General features: G+C 38.2%; 1 protein-coding gene and 1 long non-coding RNA gene across 8 annotated transcripts in view; both read left to right on the top strand.

Annotated features, from left to right (window-relative positions):
• acss2l (acyl-CoA synthetase short chain family member 2 like) overlaps nucleotides 1–16,228 on the top strand; it is a 62,161-nt gene extending 45,933 nt beyond the window's left edge. For 2 of the 7 annotated variants that reach the window (XR_015477800.1, XR_015477798.1), the window contains 10 exons: nucleotides 1,067–1,199; nucleotides 2,835–2,891; nucleotides 2,986–3,066; nucleotides 7,168–7,276; nucleotides 8,298–8,366; nucleotides 8,584–8,760; nucleotides 11,128–11,202; nucleotides 11,282–13,170; nucleotides 13,228–14,771; nucleotides 15,403–16,228. Coding sequence is in view for 2 of the 7 variants with exons in the window: in XM_087239623.1 (XP_087095749.1) it covers nucleotides 1,067–1,199; nucleotides 2,835–2,891; nucleotides 2,986–3,066; nucleotides 7,168–7,276; nucleotides 8,298–8,366; nucleotides 8,584–8,760; nucleotides 11,128–11,202; nucleotides 11,282–11,409 (829 nt within the window). In the remaining 5 variants the exon portion in view is untranslated. 7 annotated transcript variants of the gene reach the window in all.
• Nucleotides 1–17,235, top strand: part of LOC147846549 (uncharacterized) — a 1,651,758-nt gene that overhangs the window by 97,347 nt on the left and 1,537,176 nt on the right. The gene's annotated exons all lie outside the window — the stretch shown is intronic.

Here is a 17,235-nt window from a genome sequence, read left to right as displayed (position 1 = left end):
GCAGCTGGAAGGGCATCCTTGCTGGATAAGTAGGCGGTTCATTCCGCTGTGGCGACCCCGGATTAATAAAGGGACTAAGCCGACAAGAAAATGAATGAATGATAGCTCCAGATTTGGCTTCAGTAGACTAAACTAATGAATATGCACAAATATAATAATGTATAACTTCCTATTGAAAATATTAATTGAAAAAACTACTTAAATATACTTTTAGCTTTAATTATGTATATATAAATATATGTATATATATTAGGGGTTCACAAAAATCACGGTTCGGTTCGATACGACGCAGTGGTGTCACGGTTCGGTAAGTTTTCAATACAGCAAAAAAAAAGAAAAAAGCCAGGGGATTTCTCTGATTTAATTTTTTAACGTATTAAAACTAACATCATAAAAGTATGATCCTGCTTTTTTTCTTTTACTTTAAACAGTGATAGAGCTATACTTCTGAGGTTTCGTCTTAGCAACAAATTAAACAAATCCTTCTTTATACTCAAAACCAAAAAGCTGCTTATAAAAAATAAATGTAATATTGTAGCAGTTAAACAAATTAAAAGAAAAGAACAATCTAGTTTTTATAAGGAACTCAGTTTCAATAAATCTTTGATTGAAAGTATTTTTTATTTTCAGAAAGATGAGTGTCCACCTGCTTGATTTGACTGTCTCCTGCCATTTTATTTGTTCTGAAAGCAGGAATTATCTGACTGAAATGGGCTTATGAAGAAATAATGTAATGGGGCTCTATTAAATGTAACATTTTCTTAAAACCCGACATTTCCACTACCGATTTAGGTCATATGCAGTCTATATGCAGTCATATGCTGACTGGAGTAGTGTTTGGAGATGGGCAGGGAAGCCAGCATGTTGCCTGTCACGTCATTTGGGATGTCTGAATAATTCGATTTGTAATGCGTACCTGATCCGAAAGTCTTGTACCGAACAGTATATATATACAAATACACACACACACACACACACACACACACACACACACACACACACACACACACACACACACACTATTAATGTTGTATTTTACCAGTTGTTTGTCTTGGATGTGTCTCAGGTATGATCTGTCCAGCTTGCGTGTTTTGGGAACGGTTGGTGAACCCATTAACCCAGAGGCTTGGCTTTGGTATTATGATGTTGTGGGTCAGCAGCGCTGTCCGGTTATCGACACCTTCTGGCAAACAGAGACGGTAAAACATTCACTACAATCAAACAAACCCAGTTTCTTGAACCAAAGTTGCCTAAAACCTGCTTAAAGGCACAGATCACCCAATAAAAGAAAACTTTATCATTTACAAACATGATTGATTTCTTCTGTTGAACACAAAAGGAATATATTTTAAAGAATGTTGTTGTTGGTTTCCATTGACCTTAAAAGTACTTTTCCCCTACTATTATGTAAGGAATTGACTATCGCACTATTGAGTCTTTCTTTTCTTTTTTAAGACCTGTTTTAATCATTTGCATTCTTTGTTGTTTTTATTTCTTATACTTCTTTCTTTTATTCTTGTTTATGTAAAGCACTTTAAATTACCAGTGTGTCTTAAATGTGCCATATAATTTAATTATTATATTATTTAATTATAATATAAATTGCCTATTATTGAAAAAGACCAAAATAAGTTGTTCCAAACCCATATAGAAATCAGATGCATGGAAATACATGCAAATTACATACTAGTTCATATTTGGATTTCACATATTTAAAATGTGTGCCATATATAGCCATGGAAATTTGTAAAAACAAAACAAAACTTTTTTTTCCCTGTTAAGCACAAAATATTTTATTTTGAGAAACATTTTAAGTATTTTGGAGCAGTAAACATGTCAGGATAAATAAATCAAATTAATCATTGACTTCTGCCGTCTTCATTTATTTATTAAAACACAGATTTCTTTATGATATCTTTTCTGCTCGAGATATTGTTGTAAACAAAACGTGAATATAAAATCGATCACATACCGAAGGAACGGTATTGCAGAAAATTATAGCAGTTTTAAAACCTTGACTTTTCCCATGCCTAGCCAAATATACTACATACATTTCAAAATATTTCACTTTTTTTTTCAGCCATTAGAATTACAAATAGTACGTATATAAAAAATGATATCTAACATATTTAAACATATGTACATATTTGCAATCCCAATGGTTGAAACTGGCCACTTTTGCAACATTTTGAAATATGACATACATTTTTATATGTGAAATCCAAATATAAATATGAATACCATATACAGTTGTCAAAATTATTGGTCCTCCTGTTAATTTCTTTTCAGATATTTCCCAAACGATGATTAGCAGAGCAAGAAATTTCTCACAGTACTTCCTATAATATTTTTTCTTTTAGAGAAAGTCTTATTTGTTTTATTTCAGCAGGAATAAAAGTAGTTTGTAAATTTTTAAAGAACATTTTAAAGTCAATATTATAAGCTCTCTTAGGCAATTTTTTTTTTCAATTGTCTACAAAACAAACCACTCATATACAATGATTACCCTTATTACCCTAACTTGCCCAATTAACCTAGTTAAGCCTTTAAATGTCACTTTAGGCTGAATACTAGTATCTTAAAAAATCTGGTCAAATATTATTTACTGTCATCATGACAAAAATAAAATCCGTTATTACAAATGAGTTATTAAAACTGTCATGTTTAGAAATGTGTAAAAAAAAAAAACTTCTTTCCATTAAACACACTTCAACTGCATGCAACTTGCATATTTTTCGGGTGCATCAGATTTCAACATGGGTTGGATTTGCAACAGAAATACAATGAAAGACCCCGGTGGTCAACTTAATTAATAATAGACGTGTGTTTGTCAGGGTGGTCATGTTCTGACTCCTCTACCAGCTGCTACACCACTAAAACCTGGATCTGCTGTGAGTCTCCTTACAATAATCTTCACTTATTACATATTTTACGATCATCTTGATGATTCTGTTAAACAGATATAAACATAACATCTCCTTGCAGACGTGCCCATTTTTTGGAGTCCAGCCTGCCATCCTCAATGAACACGGAGAAGAATTAGAGGGCGAAGCGGAGGGATACTTGGTGAGAGATTGATTCATAAAAAAAATTTAAAAATTAGATGGTCACACTTTACAATAAGGTTCATTAGTTAATGTTAATTAATGCATTTACTACCATGAACAAACAATGAACAATTCATTTAATACAGTATTTATTCATGTTAGTAAATGTTAGTTAATGACAAAACAGTTGTTCATTGTTAGTTCGTTAACTCATGGTGCATTAACTAATGTTAACAAGCATGGACTGGGATGTTATTAATGCATTAGTAAATGTTCAATTATGATTAAAAATTGCTGTACACGTGTAGTTCATGATTAGTTCATGTTAGTAAATGCATTACCTTATGAACCTTATTGTAAAGTGTTACCAATTAAATAAGTTAAAGCTACAGTAGGTCAGTTTCTCCACTAGAGGGCGTCTATTCATAAAGACATATTTTGATGACTGTGACTGAAGGTGCGTCCCAAATCACATACTTATGCACTATTCCATGCCATTTTGTAGTATAAATAGTGCGTAAATAGTGTAAGTAGTGCGTTCACACTGAAAACTTAAAAAAAATAATGAGTGCACTTTAATTACCAGGATGATGCACTCAATCAACCGGCACAATGAAGTGTGGAATGATGGACACTTCACGCATTTAACGACCGCAGTTTTGCTCACATAGCGGAAGGAGCGGAGCTATCGGGCGCACATGTTGGATAGCTTAATTTATTTTGGATTGTGAAAGCGAAATTCTCCTATCAGAGTGATTATAGTGCTTCCCGATGGTGAATGCGGTTAGACTCACGGCAGGTATTATTTGGTACTATTTGGTTTATTTATTTTACTTATGTTGGCAACCGTCAAACGCCGTCAGTGAAACGGGTTGAATTTCCGCTTAGTAAAAAAACATTAGTGCTCCATTTGGGACAACACTACATACATACACTATGCTGTTGAGTGTGTAAGTGCACAAGAACATAGTGCATGAGTGCATAGTGTGCCATTTGGGATGCAGTGTGAGTGTGAAATCATGGGAGTTGTGGTTTTCATTATGTCCAACTAAACCTGCTCACCTAATGTTTACACTCGTAATATTTATATTATTAGCTAATTAATATCCACCTCATGTGGAACTCTGAATCTGCGTCTCATTTCAGAGTCTGCCACTGTCCACCAGAGGTCGCATTTCGTTCACATGCTTTGAGAGCCTTCCTGACTAAATGAATGAATACAATGTTTTCCACCAAGGCACAGGGGCGCCCCCCTGGGTAAACTCTGGCCACCCCTGTGGCCACCCCAATATGATTTTGCTGTTGATATTATTAACTTAAATGTACTTGTGTAAATTCCCAATGTTTCTATAGATAAATAAATAACATGCAGTTATTGTTTGTGCCACTAACGTAGCTGATACACTGTCCCTCTCTTCCCCAGTGGCGGACTTGGGCAATATGCCAAATGCCAGGGCGGCGTCGCAAGTATCTTGTTGGGGGCGGCACGCGGAGATGGTGCAGCAAAAACATCCCCTAGTAAAAGCATTGGTATACCATTTACTTTATGCACGTGAGTTAACTTAGAGTGGCAATCCCAGAATAAAGACATTAAGGGCCGTTCACATCTTTTGCACGCGTTCTCTATGTGCAACCGAAACAACGCTGGTGAAAGCAAACTGACACGTGCGCGCAGAAAACCATTTCCGTGTGGCTCACGCACTCGTGTGTAAATCCCAGTTGTTTACGTGCACGCTGATAAAAAACGCGCGGCTCATGCGCCGTGAAACCGGAGTAAGCCTTTTGTGAAGGGGTGTCAGGTGTTTAGATTTGAAAGTCGACAAAACTAAAGTTTATATAATATGATGATGATACTTTCACCAAGCCCACCAAGACTTCATAACATTATTTCTCGGCCATAATCCGGGTCTAAGACCACAGATAATACAAAAAACACATATTTTTGTATTCTATAGAATTGTCATAACTAATAGTCATGCAAAAGGTTCCCTAAGTGATCTTAGCATATCACTCTGTTACATTGTTTTCCAGTAACATTTAGGATCGATGTCTGTTATTTATTTAGAATAATAAGTGTGTAATAATAGTAACATTAATTGTATAGAATAAATATAAGTTAATTTTTATATTTATTGAAAAATATTTGTAACTATTTAAGGAGGGTGGGTACATGGGGTGGTTCGCCCAGTGTGTCATCTAAACTAGAACCACCACTGCCCTCCGTCGTTGACAACACACACACACCTTCAATAGACAGTAATGGCTATGTAATATTTACCTTAAAGTACATCAATAGAAGAAGCTGCATTAATAAAGTGGCTCAAAAAAAGGATATAGATAAATTATATTATTAGGGTCTGTATAGTGAGTGTGTGTGTGTGTATTAATGCCTTTTGTTCAATTTGTTCACTTGTTTGTTTTATTATTTAACTCATTAATCTCAATTAATTTTAGACATGGCATATACTGTATGCTGTACAATAAATGTATGTGAAAAACAACTGAAAAGTCATTTCTATATATGAGAAGTGTTTTTAAACTAAATATTGTTTTTTATTTGGTTTGCACATGTACTTGCTGAATTATTTCAAGGAATAAATTGTGATATTGTAAGACTAATTAATTAAATGAATTAAAATCACATTAATTAATTTACCAGAAATAAAAATATAACATTACACTGAATTCATTTTTTTTAGTGTGCCACCCCAAGATTTGGTGTGGCCTCTTCTGGCCACCCCTATGAAAATTTTCTGGGGGCGCCACTGCCAAAGCAACCCAGGGTGCTGAAATTTAATTGGCTAAAATCTAAAATGACATTGTGCGGGTTAAACATAGACAACCAAAGCAAAAACAGACGTTCCGGCACGCAATGCACATCTTCACAGCAGAATATCTGACTTCATCATTGTTTTTCAGATCAACAAGAATGTTTCGCTTAGCATGTTTCTGAAATGTCTGCAAACATATTATGGTATTTTTATGCTTTAGAAGAGTCAGAAACTTACATGCAGCACCTTTAGACTCGCTGCTGTTTTCTAGAAAAACCTAACTGAAAGCCAAGGCTGTGTCACTTGCAAATTTTATTAACATTTAGTTCAATTTAAATTCAGTGAACATGTCAAACCACTGATGAATGACTACAGATTTTAGACTAAGATTATAAGAATCTTTGGTATCACTTTATATTGATGGTGCTTTTAAAGCATTTTGTTGAATTTTAGTTACATTGCATCTACATGGCAACTAATTCTCATTAGATTATAATTAGACTGTTGGGGTTAGGGTTAGTGTAAATTGACATGTGCAGCATTTCTATTATGCCGAGTTCAGACTGCAGGATTTTCAAAGTAGTCATGTCAGAGATGTTGTCACACTGCATGACTATCTGGGCTAGCGTTTCGTCGCTGCTTTGTTTACACTGCAAGATGGATCGGCGACAGGGACTTTCTCATTGCACGACTTTACTATAGGAAGAATCGCCGACAAGTTCGTCCAAACTCTGTCTCACAGCTTAAAACACGTAGTATATGTTTTGTTATTAACTACATAATGAGAAAGACGCCTTTAATGGGGTAGAACATGTTCCAGATATTTAGCATATTTAGCATGCCAAATATCTCACAGGCATCGGCGACTCATCGGCGATTCTCTCAGATCGCGTCTTTGAAAGTTCATACTGTGTGATTGTCACTCACGTGCACTAGCACCGATTTGCCTCTGATTTCAGGCTTTTGTCGGCGATTTCTCAAAACCTGTCGGCGAGCCAAAATCGGGGCTAAAATCACGCAGTCTGAACTAGGCATTAATCAGTTAAATGTCTGTTGAAGGAGCATATCAACAGATATTGATCAGACGGCCTACTAATACTGAAATGATTAATGATGAATGATGAAATGATGAATTAATTGGCATGTACTTGCAATGCAACTTTTAAAATGTGCAATAGTGACCATCAAAAATAAAGTCTTACTGAATCTTTTAATATTTACGTATTTTTTGTATTCTCAGATGAGCAAATCTTGGTCAGAATCGCAGTGTTTGCTGGGCTTTATTCAGACATGTAATGCTAAAGATGCATTCTAATCTGATGAAATATTACCTGTTGTTGTGGTCTCAGGTTTTCCGGAAGCCCTGGCCGGGAATCATGAGGGGTGTATTTGGCAATCAGGAGCGATTCGAGAGCACGTACTTCAGAAAATTCCCAGGATTCTACGTGACAGGAGACGGTAACGCACAACAACAGTGGCTGATTTGATACATTCATTCATTCATTTTCTTTTCGGCTTAGTCTCTTTATTAATCTGGGGTCGCCACAGTGGAATGAACTGCCAAGTTTTCCAGCATATGTTTTTCCCCAGTGGGTGCCCTTCCAGCTGCAACCCATCTCTGGGAAACATCCACACACAGCCATCCACAAACACATTATGGACAATTTAGCCTACCCAATTCACCTGTACCGCATGTCTTTGGACTGTGGGGGAAACCGGAGCACCCAGAGGAAACCCACGTGAACGCAGGGAGAACATACAAACTCCACACAGAAATGCCAACTGACCCAACCGAGGCTCAAACCAATGACCTTCTTGCTTTCAGGCAACAGCACTACCTACTGCGCCACTGCGTCATCCCTGATTTGATACATTTACAAACAATTTAAACTTTTTGTCACTCAAATTAGCATAAGGTGCATTTTTTTTCTGAAACAAAATGTTTTGAAAATTCTAATTTCAATTTATTTATTTAAAAAAAATGTATAAGTTGAAATAAATAGCCACACATGTTCATTCTGCAAAGTAATAAAAAAAATAAATAAAATTCCGCCTTAAAATGTATTCACACAGCACGGTGGCTCAGTGGTTAACACTGCCGCCTCAAAGCAAAAAGGTTGCTGGTTCGAATCCTGACTTGGTCACTTGTCATTTCTGTGTGGAGTTTGCATGTTCTCCCCGTGTTGGTGTAGGTTTCCCCTGGCTGCTCCGGTTTTCCCCACATTCAAAACACATGCGCTATAGGATAAACTAAATTGGCTGTAGTGTATCTGTAGTTACCTCTGAAATAGAGACTAAGCTGAAGGTAAATGAATGAATGAAAAGTATTCTTTAAATATAAAAAAAACTGTAAAAAAAAGTCTAATAACTTTTATGGATTAAAAAGAAAAAATGTTTTTCTCATGTCAATGAAATAGGTTATCAGAACAAAGGGATTAAGATTTGCTCATGCAAATGTACTGTCTCTGTGTGTCTTCAGGCTGCAGGCGGGACAAGGATGGATATTACTGGATCACCGGCCGGATCGATGACATGCTGAATGTTTCTGGTGAGAGACTCCTTAAATGACTCCTGCTTCACTGCTGCCACCTGCTGGACAGATCACACATTATCACATATCACACACCTGGCGGTTCATTCCGCTGTGGAGACGCCTGATAAATAAGGGACTAAGCTGAGGGAAAATTAATAAATGAATTTATTTAAAAATAAAATCATACTGACTAGTAGTGTGTGTGTGTGTGTGTGTGTGTGTGTTTTCTCAGGTCATTTGCTGAGCACAGCAGAGGTGGAGTCTGCTCTGTCTGAACACCCATCGGTGGCTGAAGCTGCAGTGGTCAGTCGTCCTCATGCAGTGAAAGGAGAGTGTCTGTACTGCTTTATCACTCTGAAAGACCAGCAAGAGTTCAACCGCACGCTGATGGATGAACTCAAGAGGAAAGGTCAGACCATCATACTAAATACTAAAAAAATATATATACAGAGCTCAACTATTATAATTATTAATAAACTAAATATAACTATATTATTGGCACTCTTAAATATGAGCAAAGAAGACTGTAACTAAAATTCTTTATAGGGCTGTTGAATGCTTGTTTCTGATTGGCTGAAGGACATTCTAATGCACGGTTATTTTTATATAAACTTTAACATTAGGCAAGTCGTTGGACAACAGCAGTTTGTTCTGTAGACAATAAAAAAAATCATAATAATACTGACCCTTACACGGATGTTTTATTCCAGCCAAACTATAAGAAATGAGACTTAATTCAAGAGGAACATACACTCACTGGCCTTTTTATTAGGCACAACTGTCCAACTGCTCATTAATGCAAATTTCTAATCAGCCAATCACATGGCAGCAACAATGTGTAGACATGATCAGGACGATCCGCTGCAGTTCAAACCGAGCATCAGAATGGGGAAGAAAGGGGATTTAAGTGACTTTAACGCGGCATGGTTGTTGGTGCCAGACGGGATGATCTAAGTTTACAGAAACTGTTGATCTACTGGGATTTTCACGCACAACCATCTCTAGGGTTTACAGAGAATGGTCTGAAAAAGAGGAAAAATGCAGTCAGCGGCAATTCTGTGGGTGCAAATGCCTTGTTGATGCTAGAGGTCAGAGGAGAATGGCCAGACTGGCTCCAGCTGATAGAAAGGCAACAGTAACTCTTATAAGCACTCGCTACATCTGAGGTCTGCAGAAGAGCATCTCTGAACACACAACACGTCCAACCTTGAGGCAGATGGGCTACAGCAGCAGAAGACCACACCGGGGGCCACTCCTGTCAGCTAACAACAGGAAACTGAGGCTACAATTCACACAGACTCACCAAAACTGGACAATAGAAGATTAGATAAATGTTGCCTGGTCTGATGAGTCTCTATTTCAGCTGCAACATTCAGATGGTAGGGTCAGAATTTGGCATAAATAACATGAAAGCATGGATCCATCCTGCCTTGCATCAACGGTTCAGGCTGGTGGTGGTGGTGTAATGGTGTGGGGGATATTTTCTTGGGACACTTTGGGCCCATTAGTACCAACTGAGCATCATGCAAACACCACAGCCCACCGGAGTATTGCTGCTGACCATGTCCATCCCTTTATAACCACAGTGTACACATCTTCTGATGGCTACTTCCAGCAGGATAACGCGCCATGTCAGAAAGCGTGAATCATCTCAGACTGGTTTCTTGAACATGACAATAAGTTCACTGTACTCAAATGGCCCCCACAATCACCAGATCTCAATCCAATAGAGCACCTTTGATATGTGATGGAACGAGAGATTTGCATCATGGATGTGCAGCCGACAAATCTGCAGCAACTGTGTGATGCTATCATGTCAACATGGAGCAAAATCTCTGAGGAATATTTCCAGTACCTTGTTGAATCTATGCCACAGAGGATTGAGGCGGTTCTAAAGGCAAAAGGGGGTCCCAGCCCGGCACTAATAAGGTGTACCTAATAAAATTGTTGGTGATATAGGAAATACTGAGAATATGTCCATGCTCTGTAAAAACAGCACTTCACAGCAGGGCTAACAAATTTTGCCTTTGTCTCTATATATATTATGCGCAAAAGGTTAAACCAGGGGTCACCAACATGGTAGCCCGCCAGGTTCACATGAGTTGCCCGCGGGCCTGTTCTAAAAATAGCTCACCATAGCACCACATATGAGTAAGCTGCATCTAATATTTTTATAGGTATTCTTTTTTAATCAGACTTGCATTGGTGTAAATTTGAAAATTACTATGTTATATATATATATATATATATATATATATATATATATATATATATATATATATATATATATATATATATATATATATATATATAAAAAAAACCTTAAAAACCATGTCAGCCAAATAAAGTGTTGCATATTGATATTTATCTAACTTGTTAAATCATTGTTGACAACTACTGTTAGGAATCATCAACATGATCAATGTCTTCACATAGATGAATATTATAAATTATTAATAATAACATATAATTAAAAGTACATTAGGAAAAATGTTTTATTTAATAACTGGTAGCCCTTCACACTAATCGCTACCCAAGAAGTAGCTCTCAGTTTCCAAAAGGTTGGTGACCCTTGGGTTAAACAATAAAGACATTTTTCCCAGCATTCCTTCCCACATTTACCAAAGGTGCCAATATTAGTGGACTTTACTGAATACTATTTAGTTCCCCATTTATGAATTTACACTTTTATCCAAATCACCGTACAAAAGAGCACCAAAAGCAATGCATACTCACTAAAACAGTTCTTTTCTGCACGGGTTGTTTGGTCATTTAGTGAGAGAGAAGATTGGACCAATCGCCACCCCAGATTTTATCCAGAACGCTCCAGGGCTTCCCAAAACCCGTTCAGGTACTGAGACCTTCAGTTTTTAGATTTCATAATTCATCCATGCATTTTAAACTCATGCTTTTATTTGCCCATGCGGCAGGGAAGATCATGCGACGAGTTCTACGACAGATCGCTCGCAATGAAAAGGAGCTGGGTGACCTGTCTACACTGGCGGACCCTAAAGTTGTGGAGGTGCTGTTCAGCCAGAGATGTGAAGCAGCGGCATGAAGACCGCTTCATCATGCTTCTGTTAAAGACTTTGGGTTTAACACATATTAAAAATCTGATATGCATGCATATATTGCCATATATCAGATTTCAATATGGGTAAATTGAGGTTTAACACAAAATTCAGGTAAAGCAAGAAATAAATATAAAAATTGCAAAATCTAACAACGAATAGCTGTTATGATAGTATATTCACTGAATTTCCCCATTCTATGTAAATGATAAATTATGTAAATTTTTTGTGTGTGATTGGTGCACCTTTTTAAAAAAACGTCAAAAACTGCATCAAACATGCAAATTGATTTGATGTTCATTTGATGTCCACACACTGATGCTCTTTTAACTATCAATATAATGACACAAAAAGAATTTTAATATAAGAAAAGTTTTATTTGTGCCAAGAGCCAGTTTCTGTGTCAGACGATCAGGTTGTTGTGTTCCAAACCTTTGATCACCATCTGGATAGTCCCATGTCACTCCTTCGGGCTAGAATAAAACCCGACCACTAGGCGCTCACATACGAGCCCCAACCCCAGGCTTGGCTCCAGGCTGGAGCCCTGGCTGTGCTATACCGGGCGATGTCACGATCCTTGATCTTTTTGCGATCATGAAGGGTTTTTAAACCACACTGAGGGCCTACTCATGCTATGCCATTCGTACCGTGCCAAGGCCCGTTTCCCGTATCGTTTGAGCAGTGTGAGTGCGCTGAATCGGGCTCAAGCACGGTTCACTTGGCCGGCCCTGGCCCGGTTGCTTGAGCGCGGTTCACTTGGGCTTTGGCGCGGTACGCTTGTGTGTGAGTGCAAAACGCGCCAAAGCCTGAAACTGAAAGCGAGACGTGACTTTTAAGGGACTGTTTCATATGGATTTATTAATCATTCTTACTGTTCAATGAACGCAAACTGCCGTAGTTTATTAAAGACGCAAATCCCTCACTGCACGACAGCTGCGCGCCTTCAGCAGACCTCCTTATTTCTGCAGCACGAGAGCTTTATGATTGTTTGAGCGCTAAAAGTGGCGGATCATTTCATCGAAATATCTGACTGCGTGTCACCGCATCCCTAAGGACTGTTTGGCGAAATATTTGACGCCATATCAAACGACTGAAACGATTTAACTAGAGAAATATCCTCTACTCTACGATTCTCTACTGAACAGCGCAGTATCGATGACGTAAGCGTGCCCAGGCTTGATTGTGGTGTGAGTGCGGGCCGTCGGGGGAGACGGGAGGGGGGACAAGTGTGCTTTGGCCCGGTTCGAGGCAACTGCATAGTGTGAGTACGCCCTTAGGTTGCTTTCACACCTAGACTTTTGTTTTGTAACCTGTCTCGTTTGCCCAGTTAGCGCGGTTTGTTTGGCATTTGCGAATCCAGCAATCGCGCTCGGATCCGCAACAAATCAATTTGTCCGAGATCCCCTGAATGAGGATGTCTCGGCTCAATTGAAACAAACTCTGGAGCTAATCAATTGTAGTGAGAAAGCAATACGATCCGAGCTTGGCTTTGTCACAGTGTTTTATGGATATGTAATTGGCATACGGCTATATAAAGAGAGAATTATGAGTAGGGTGGGAGGTCATCTCAGACATCCCAAGTCTCCCAGAAGTTTCAGGAGTCTCCAGCAAATGCACAGAGACTCCTGAATGCCCGCAAACGAGTGATCATCCCCCGGTAATTGTGCGTCTTCCTCCCGGTCCTCAAATACGTTGCTCACCCTTCTCACCGCTCCCCACCGCATCCCTGCTCGCTCTTCAGACTCGTCGCATGCACCCTGTCAAACACCACCAAACCACCACCCCCCCCCCCCCCCCCCTTTCAGCTGAGTTGGACTCTGCAAAATAAACTGTGAAAATCTGACCAATGTGAGGAGAGTTTACTCACACGTGACTTGTTTTAGCTATTTTGGTCTGTTTAGAAACTTTGCCGTGTGAGAGCGAACCACACCAAGAACAAAGAGCAACAATTTCAATCGCTGTTTCGGAACAACTGAAACGATTCACAGGTGTGAAAGCACCCTTAGTCTAACCTGTCACCTAAGACCTTGTTACCTTAGGAGACCCTACCAGGGGCATTAGGGGCAAAGCTCTCGATTAACCGGTCAATCTACACTCATACTCTCACCTATGCTCATCAGCTTTGGGTCATGACCGAAAGGACAAGATCTCGGATACAAGCGGCCGAAATGAGTTTACTTCGCAGGGTGGCAGGGCGCACTCTTAGAGATAGCGTAAGGAGCTCTGTCATGTGGGAGGAGCTCGTAGTAGATCTGCTGCTCCTCCACATTGAGAGAAGTCAGCTGTGGTGGCTCTGGCATCTGTTTCAGATGCCTCCTGGACGCCTACTTAGGGAGGAGTTCCAGGCATGTCCCACTGGTAGGAGGCCTCAGGGAAGACCCAAGACGCACAGAAGGGACTGTCTCTCAGCTGGCCTGGAAACACCTCAGGGCCCCTCTGGAGTAGCTGGAGGAAGTGTCTAGGGAGAGGGAAGTCTGGGGTTCTCTCCCGATTCATTCAGTCATTCATTAATGACTGAATGAATGAATTAAAAGTTTTATTCATCTGGAATCTTTAATTACAAATTGACACTAGATTTCGTATCGCTACAATACATGTAAAACAACAAAACAATCAAATTAAAATGTTGTTATAAAAAACCCATCAAATATTGATTAAATGTCAGTCCTATAGTTGATTTTAAATGTGTTTTTTATACTAATTTTCTGTTGTGTTAACATCAAGGTGGTCAACTGACGTCAAATCGATTTGCATTTCATATGATTTTTTTATGTCAATTTGACATTAAGGTGCTCACTGATACGTTTAGCAGTAACATTAAGAAGTATTTGTTAGAAATCGGAGTCATTTCACATCACTTAACAATGATATAGTACAGGAGGGGAATGCAAAAGCACTTTATCAATTTATTTCAGGAGAAATAAAGAGGTCAGTCATTCAGGAATTTTAGCTTTGGAGTCCTCTGCCGGAGTTGATTGCAACTAGTCCTGCTGAGGTTATGTTTATTTTCGGTTTGTCTTTTCTCAATTATTTTTACTACAGTCTTTCTTCAGTCACTTTGATCCATTTTTCATATCAGAATTGAAATTCTTAAAACTCCATGTTTAATCTTCAGATCATTGTGTCACTAGTGCACATCAGAAAAGCAGTTTGTCATTCCTTTGAACAAGTTACAAATGCTTTTGCGCATGCATGCAAATGGTAGTGTAATTCTCTGATGTTTCCTACATTATCAATTGCTGATGTCATGTTGATCAAAATATGGCGAGGCAGTGGCGCAGTAGGTAGTGCTGTCGCCTCACAGCAAGAAGGTCACTGGTTCGAACCTCGGCTCAGTTGGCGTTTCTGTGTGAAGTTTGCATGTTCTCCCTGCCTTCGCGTGGGTTTCCTCCGGGTGCTCCGGTTTCCCCCACAGTCCAAAGACATGCTGCAGGTGAATTGGGTAGGCTCAATTGTCCTTAGTGTATGAGTGTGTGTGTGGATGTTTTCAAGAGATGGGTTGCAGCTGGAAGGGCATCCGCTGCGTAAAAACTTGCTGGATAAGTTGGCGGTTCATTCCGCTGTGGCGACCCTGGATTAATAAAGGGACTAAGCCGACAAGAAAATGAATGAATGAATGAATGAATGAATGTTGATCAAAATGTATTATTTTGGTCTCTGTCTGAATAGTCTCACCCCCAAAACAATTAATCCTTTGTTCATGGCATAAGTCTTTAATGCAAAATGGCTGAAAAAGTTCATTCATTCTTGTCGGCTTAGTCCCTTTATTAATTTGGGGTTGCCACAGCGGAATGAACCGCCAACTTATCCAGCAAGTTTTTACGCAGCCGATGGCCTTCCAGCCACACCCCATCTCTGGGAACCATACACACACACACTCATACACTACGGACAATTTAGCCCACCCAAATCACCTGTACCGCATGTCTTTAGACTGTGGGGGAAACCGCAGCACCCAGAGGAAACCCACGTGAATGCAGGGAGAACATGCAAACTTGCTGAACAAGTTGTCATAATGAATTTTTTTATGCATTTCCATTAGACTTTTTTTTTTCCCTAAATCTGTCTTAAATTGGTAAATTTCTCCCAGGTGAATCTTGGATTTTTCTATTGAAGGTGCATGAGATTGACCTATGTTCAGATTTCTACCGTTTTTTCTTTGTGCTATGCAGTGCTGTCTTTTCCTTTCTGTTTCACAGACATGATCTGTCGACAAATTACAGTAAAAACAGCAAAAAAAAAAAAAAAAAAAACACTGTTATATTGACATCATGACAAAGTAATTTGAGTGTCTTATCTGTGCACAATGATTAGGCACTGCCACCAAATCACTTTTATTGTCACATCAGCAGCAGCACGTGTGCTATGATGAGTGAAAAGCTTTAAAAAAAAAACCTTCATTCACACAGAAATTTAGATTTGAGACTAAGGATTTTGGGCAAGAGACTGGCTTTTGCTGGTGTTTTGCTATTTGCAGGTGTTGTTTCGAGAAATCCACTTACTGATTTGCAAAATTCAATTATGATCTGAGAAATGTACCAAAGCCACTGAGAAAACTAAATATGGGCGCATGTGATATATAATTTTTCAGGGCGTATTTTCCTAGAAGAATAAGCTCTGATGAGCCAGTTAATGTTATTTTAATAGGCACAGTCTGTGTAGGTTATTAATAATACCTGCTTATTTTTCTGTTTCTTTTATGAAATTGTATATTAGATAAGGTCTCATTTATTTGCATTGATTGATAGATATTCATGTTGACATCTGAATTATTCACACAAATAAAAATATATATTTATGACTATATTTCAATCGAGTCAGTGCATTCGTTTTTCCAATGAAACCTCAAGGTCACACTTTATTTTGATGGTCCGTTTACATTGCATCTACATGCCAACTAATTCTCATTAGATTATCAGTAGACTGTTAGGTTGGGGTTAGTGTAAGTTGACATGTACTTGCAAAGTTTCCTATAGTGAGTTAAATGTCTGTTTAGCAGCAGTATCAGCAGATATTAAGCTGACAGTCAACTAATACTCAAATTGATCATCAAAATAAAGTGTTACCAACCTCATTACTAGGCCCACACGGAATCTGCGCACAGTTTCCACAGATCTTAGCCCATCATTAATTCTGTTAATTTACTTGAGTAAATGTGTGTAAGTCTATATTTATTCACTTTTTAAAAATGAATTACAGTAATTTTATTGACATATGAAAATGTTCATCTAATTTATGTACAATACAGGTTGTAAAGTAATATTTTCTGTCTTTTAGTATACATATTATATGAGAGACTTGCTTTATTTACCAAACAAAGTGAATCTAATTGGATTTGCATTTTAAGCAATAAATAAGTTAAAGAGTTTTTTTTTTTTTTTTTTTTTTTACAAAATTAAGGTTTTAGTTATGATATAACCAAAATAATTGCGCAGAAATCCACAGATTTTTCTCAAATTTTCCACAGAAACAGCAAAAAAAAACGTCCGCAGATTCCGTCTGGCCCTACTCATTACTAATTTTAATCTTATATTATTATTTTGTTACTCAAATTTTTGTGTAATTTTTTTTTTGTTTTTTCCAAAAATCATGATTTGCTCATTTGTTATTTTATTCACTGTAAAATGTTGCCTGTTGTGCTCAAATCTTAAGAAAGTTATGTTATTTATTTATTTTGATTTATGCTAAACCCCAGTCTTTACACTTAACCTAGATACACACCTAGATTTGAAAAACACAATTTGATTAACTTGTGAGCTATTAGGGCTGTGTATTGGCAAGGGCCTGACAATATGATACATATCACAATACAT

The sequence above is a fragment of the Danio rerio genome, chromosome 2 (genome assembly GCF_052040795.2).
Source record: "Danio rerio strain M-AB ecotype USA chromosome 2, GRCz13ab, whole genome shotgun sequence".
Taxonomy (NCBI): domain Eukaryota; kingdom Metazoa; phylum Chordata; class Actinopteri; order Cypriniformes; family Danionidae; genus Danio; species Danio rerio.
Note: the sequence above shows the minus strand (reverse complement) of the source record. Positions and strands in the feature narration are given on the sequence as shown.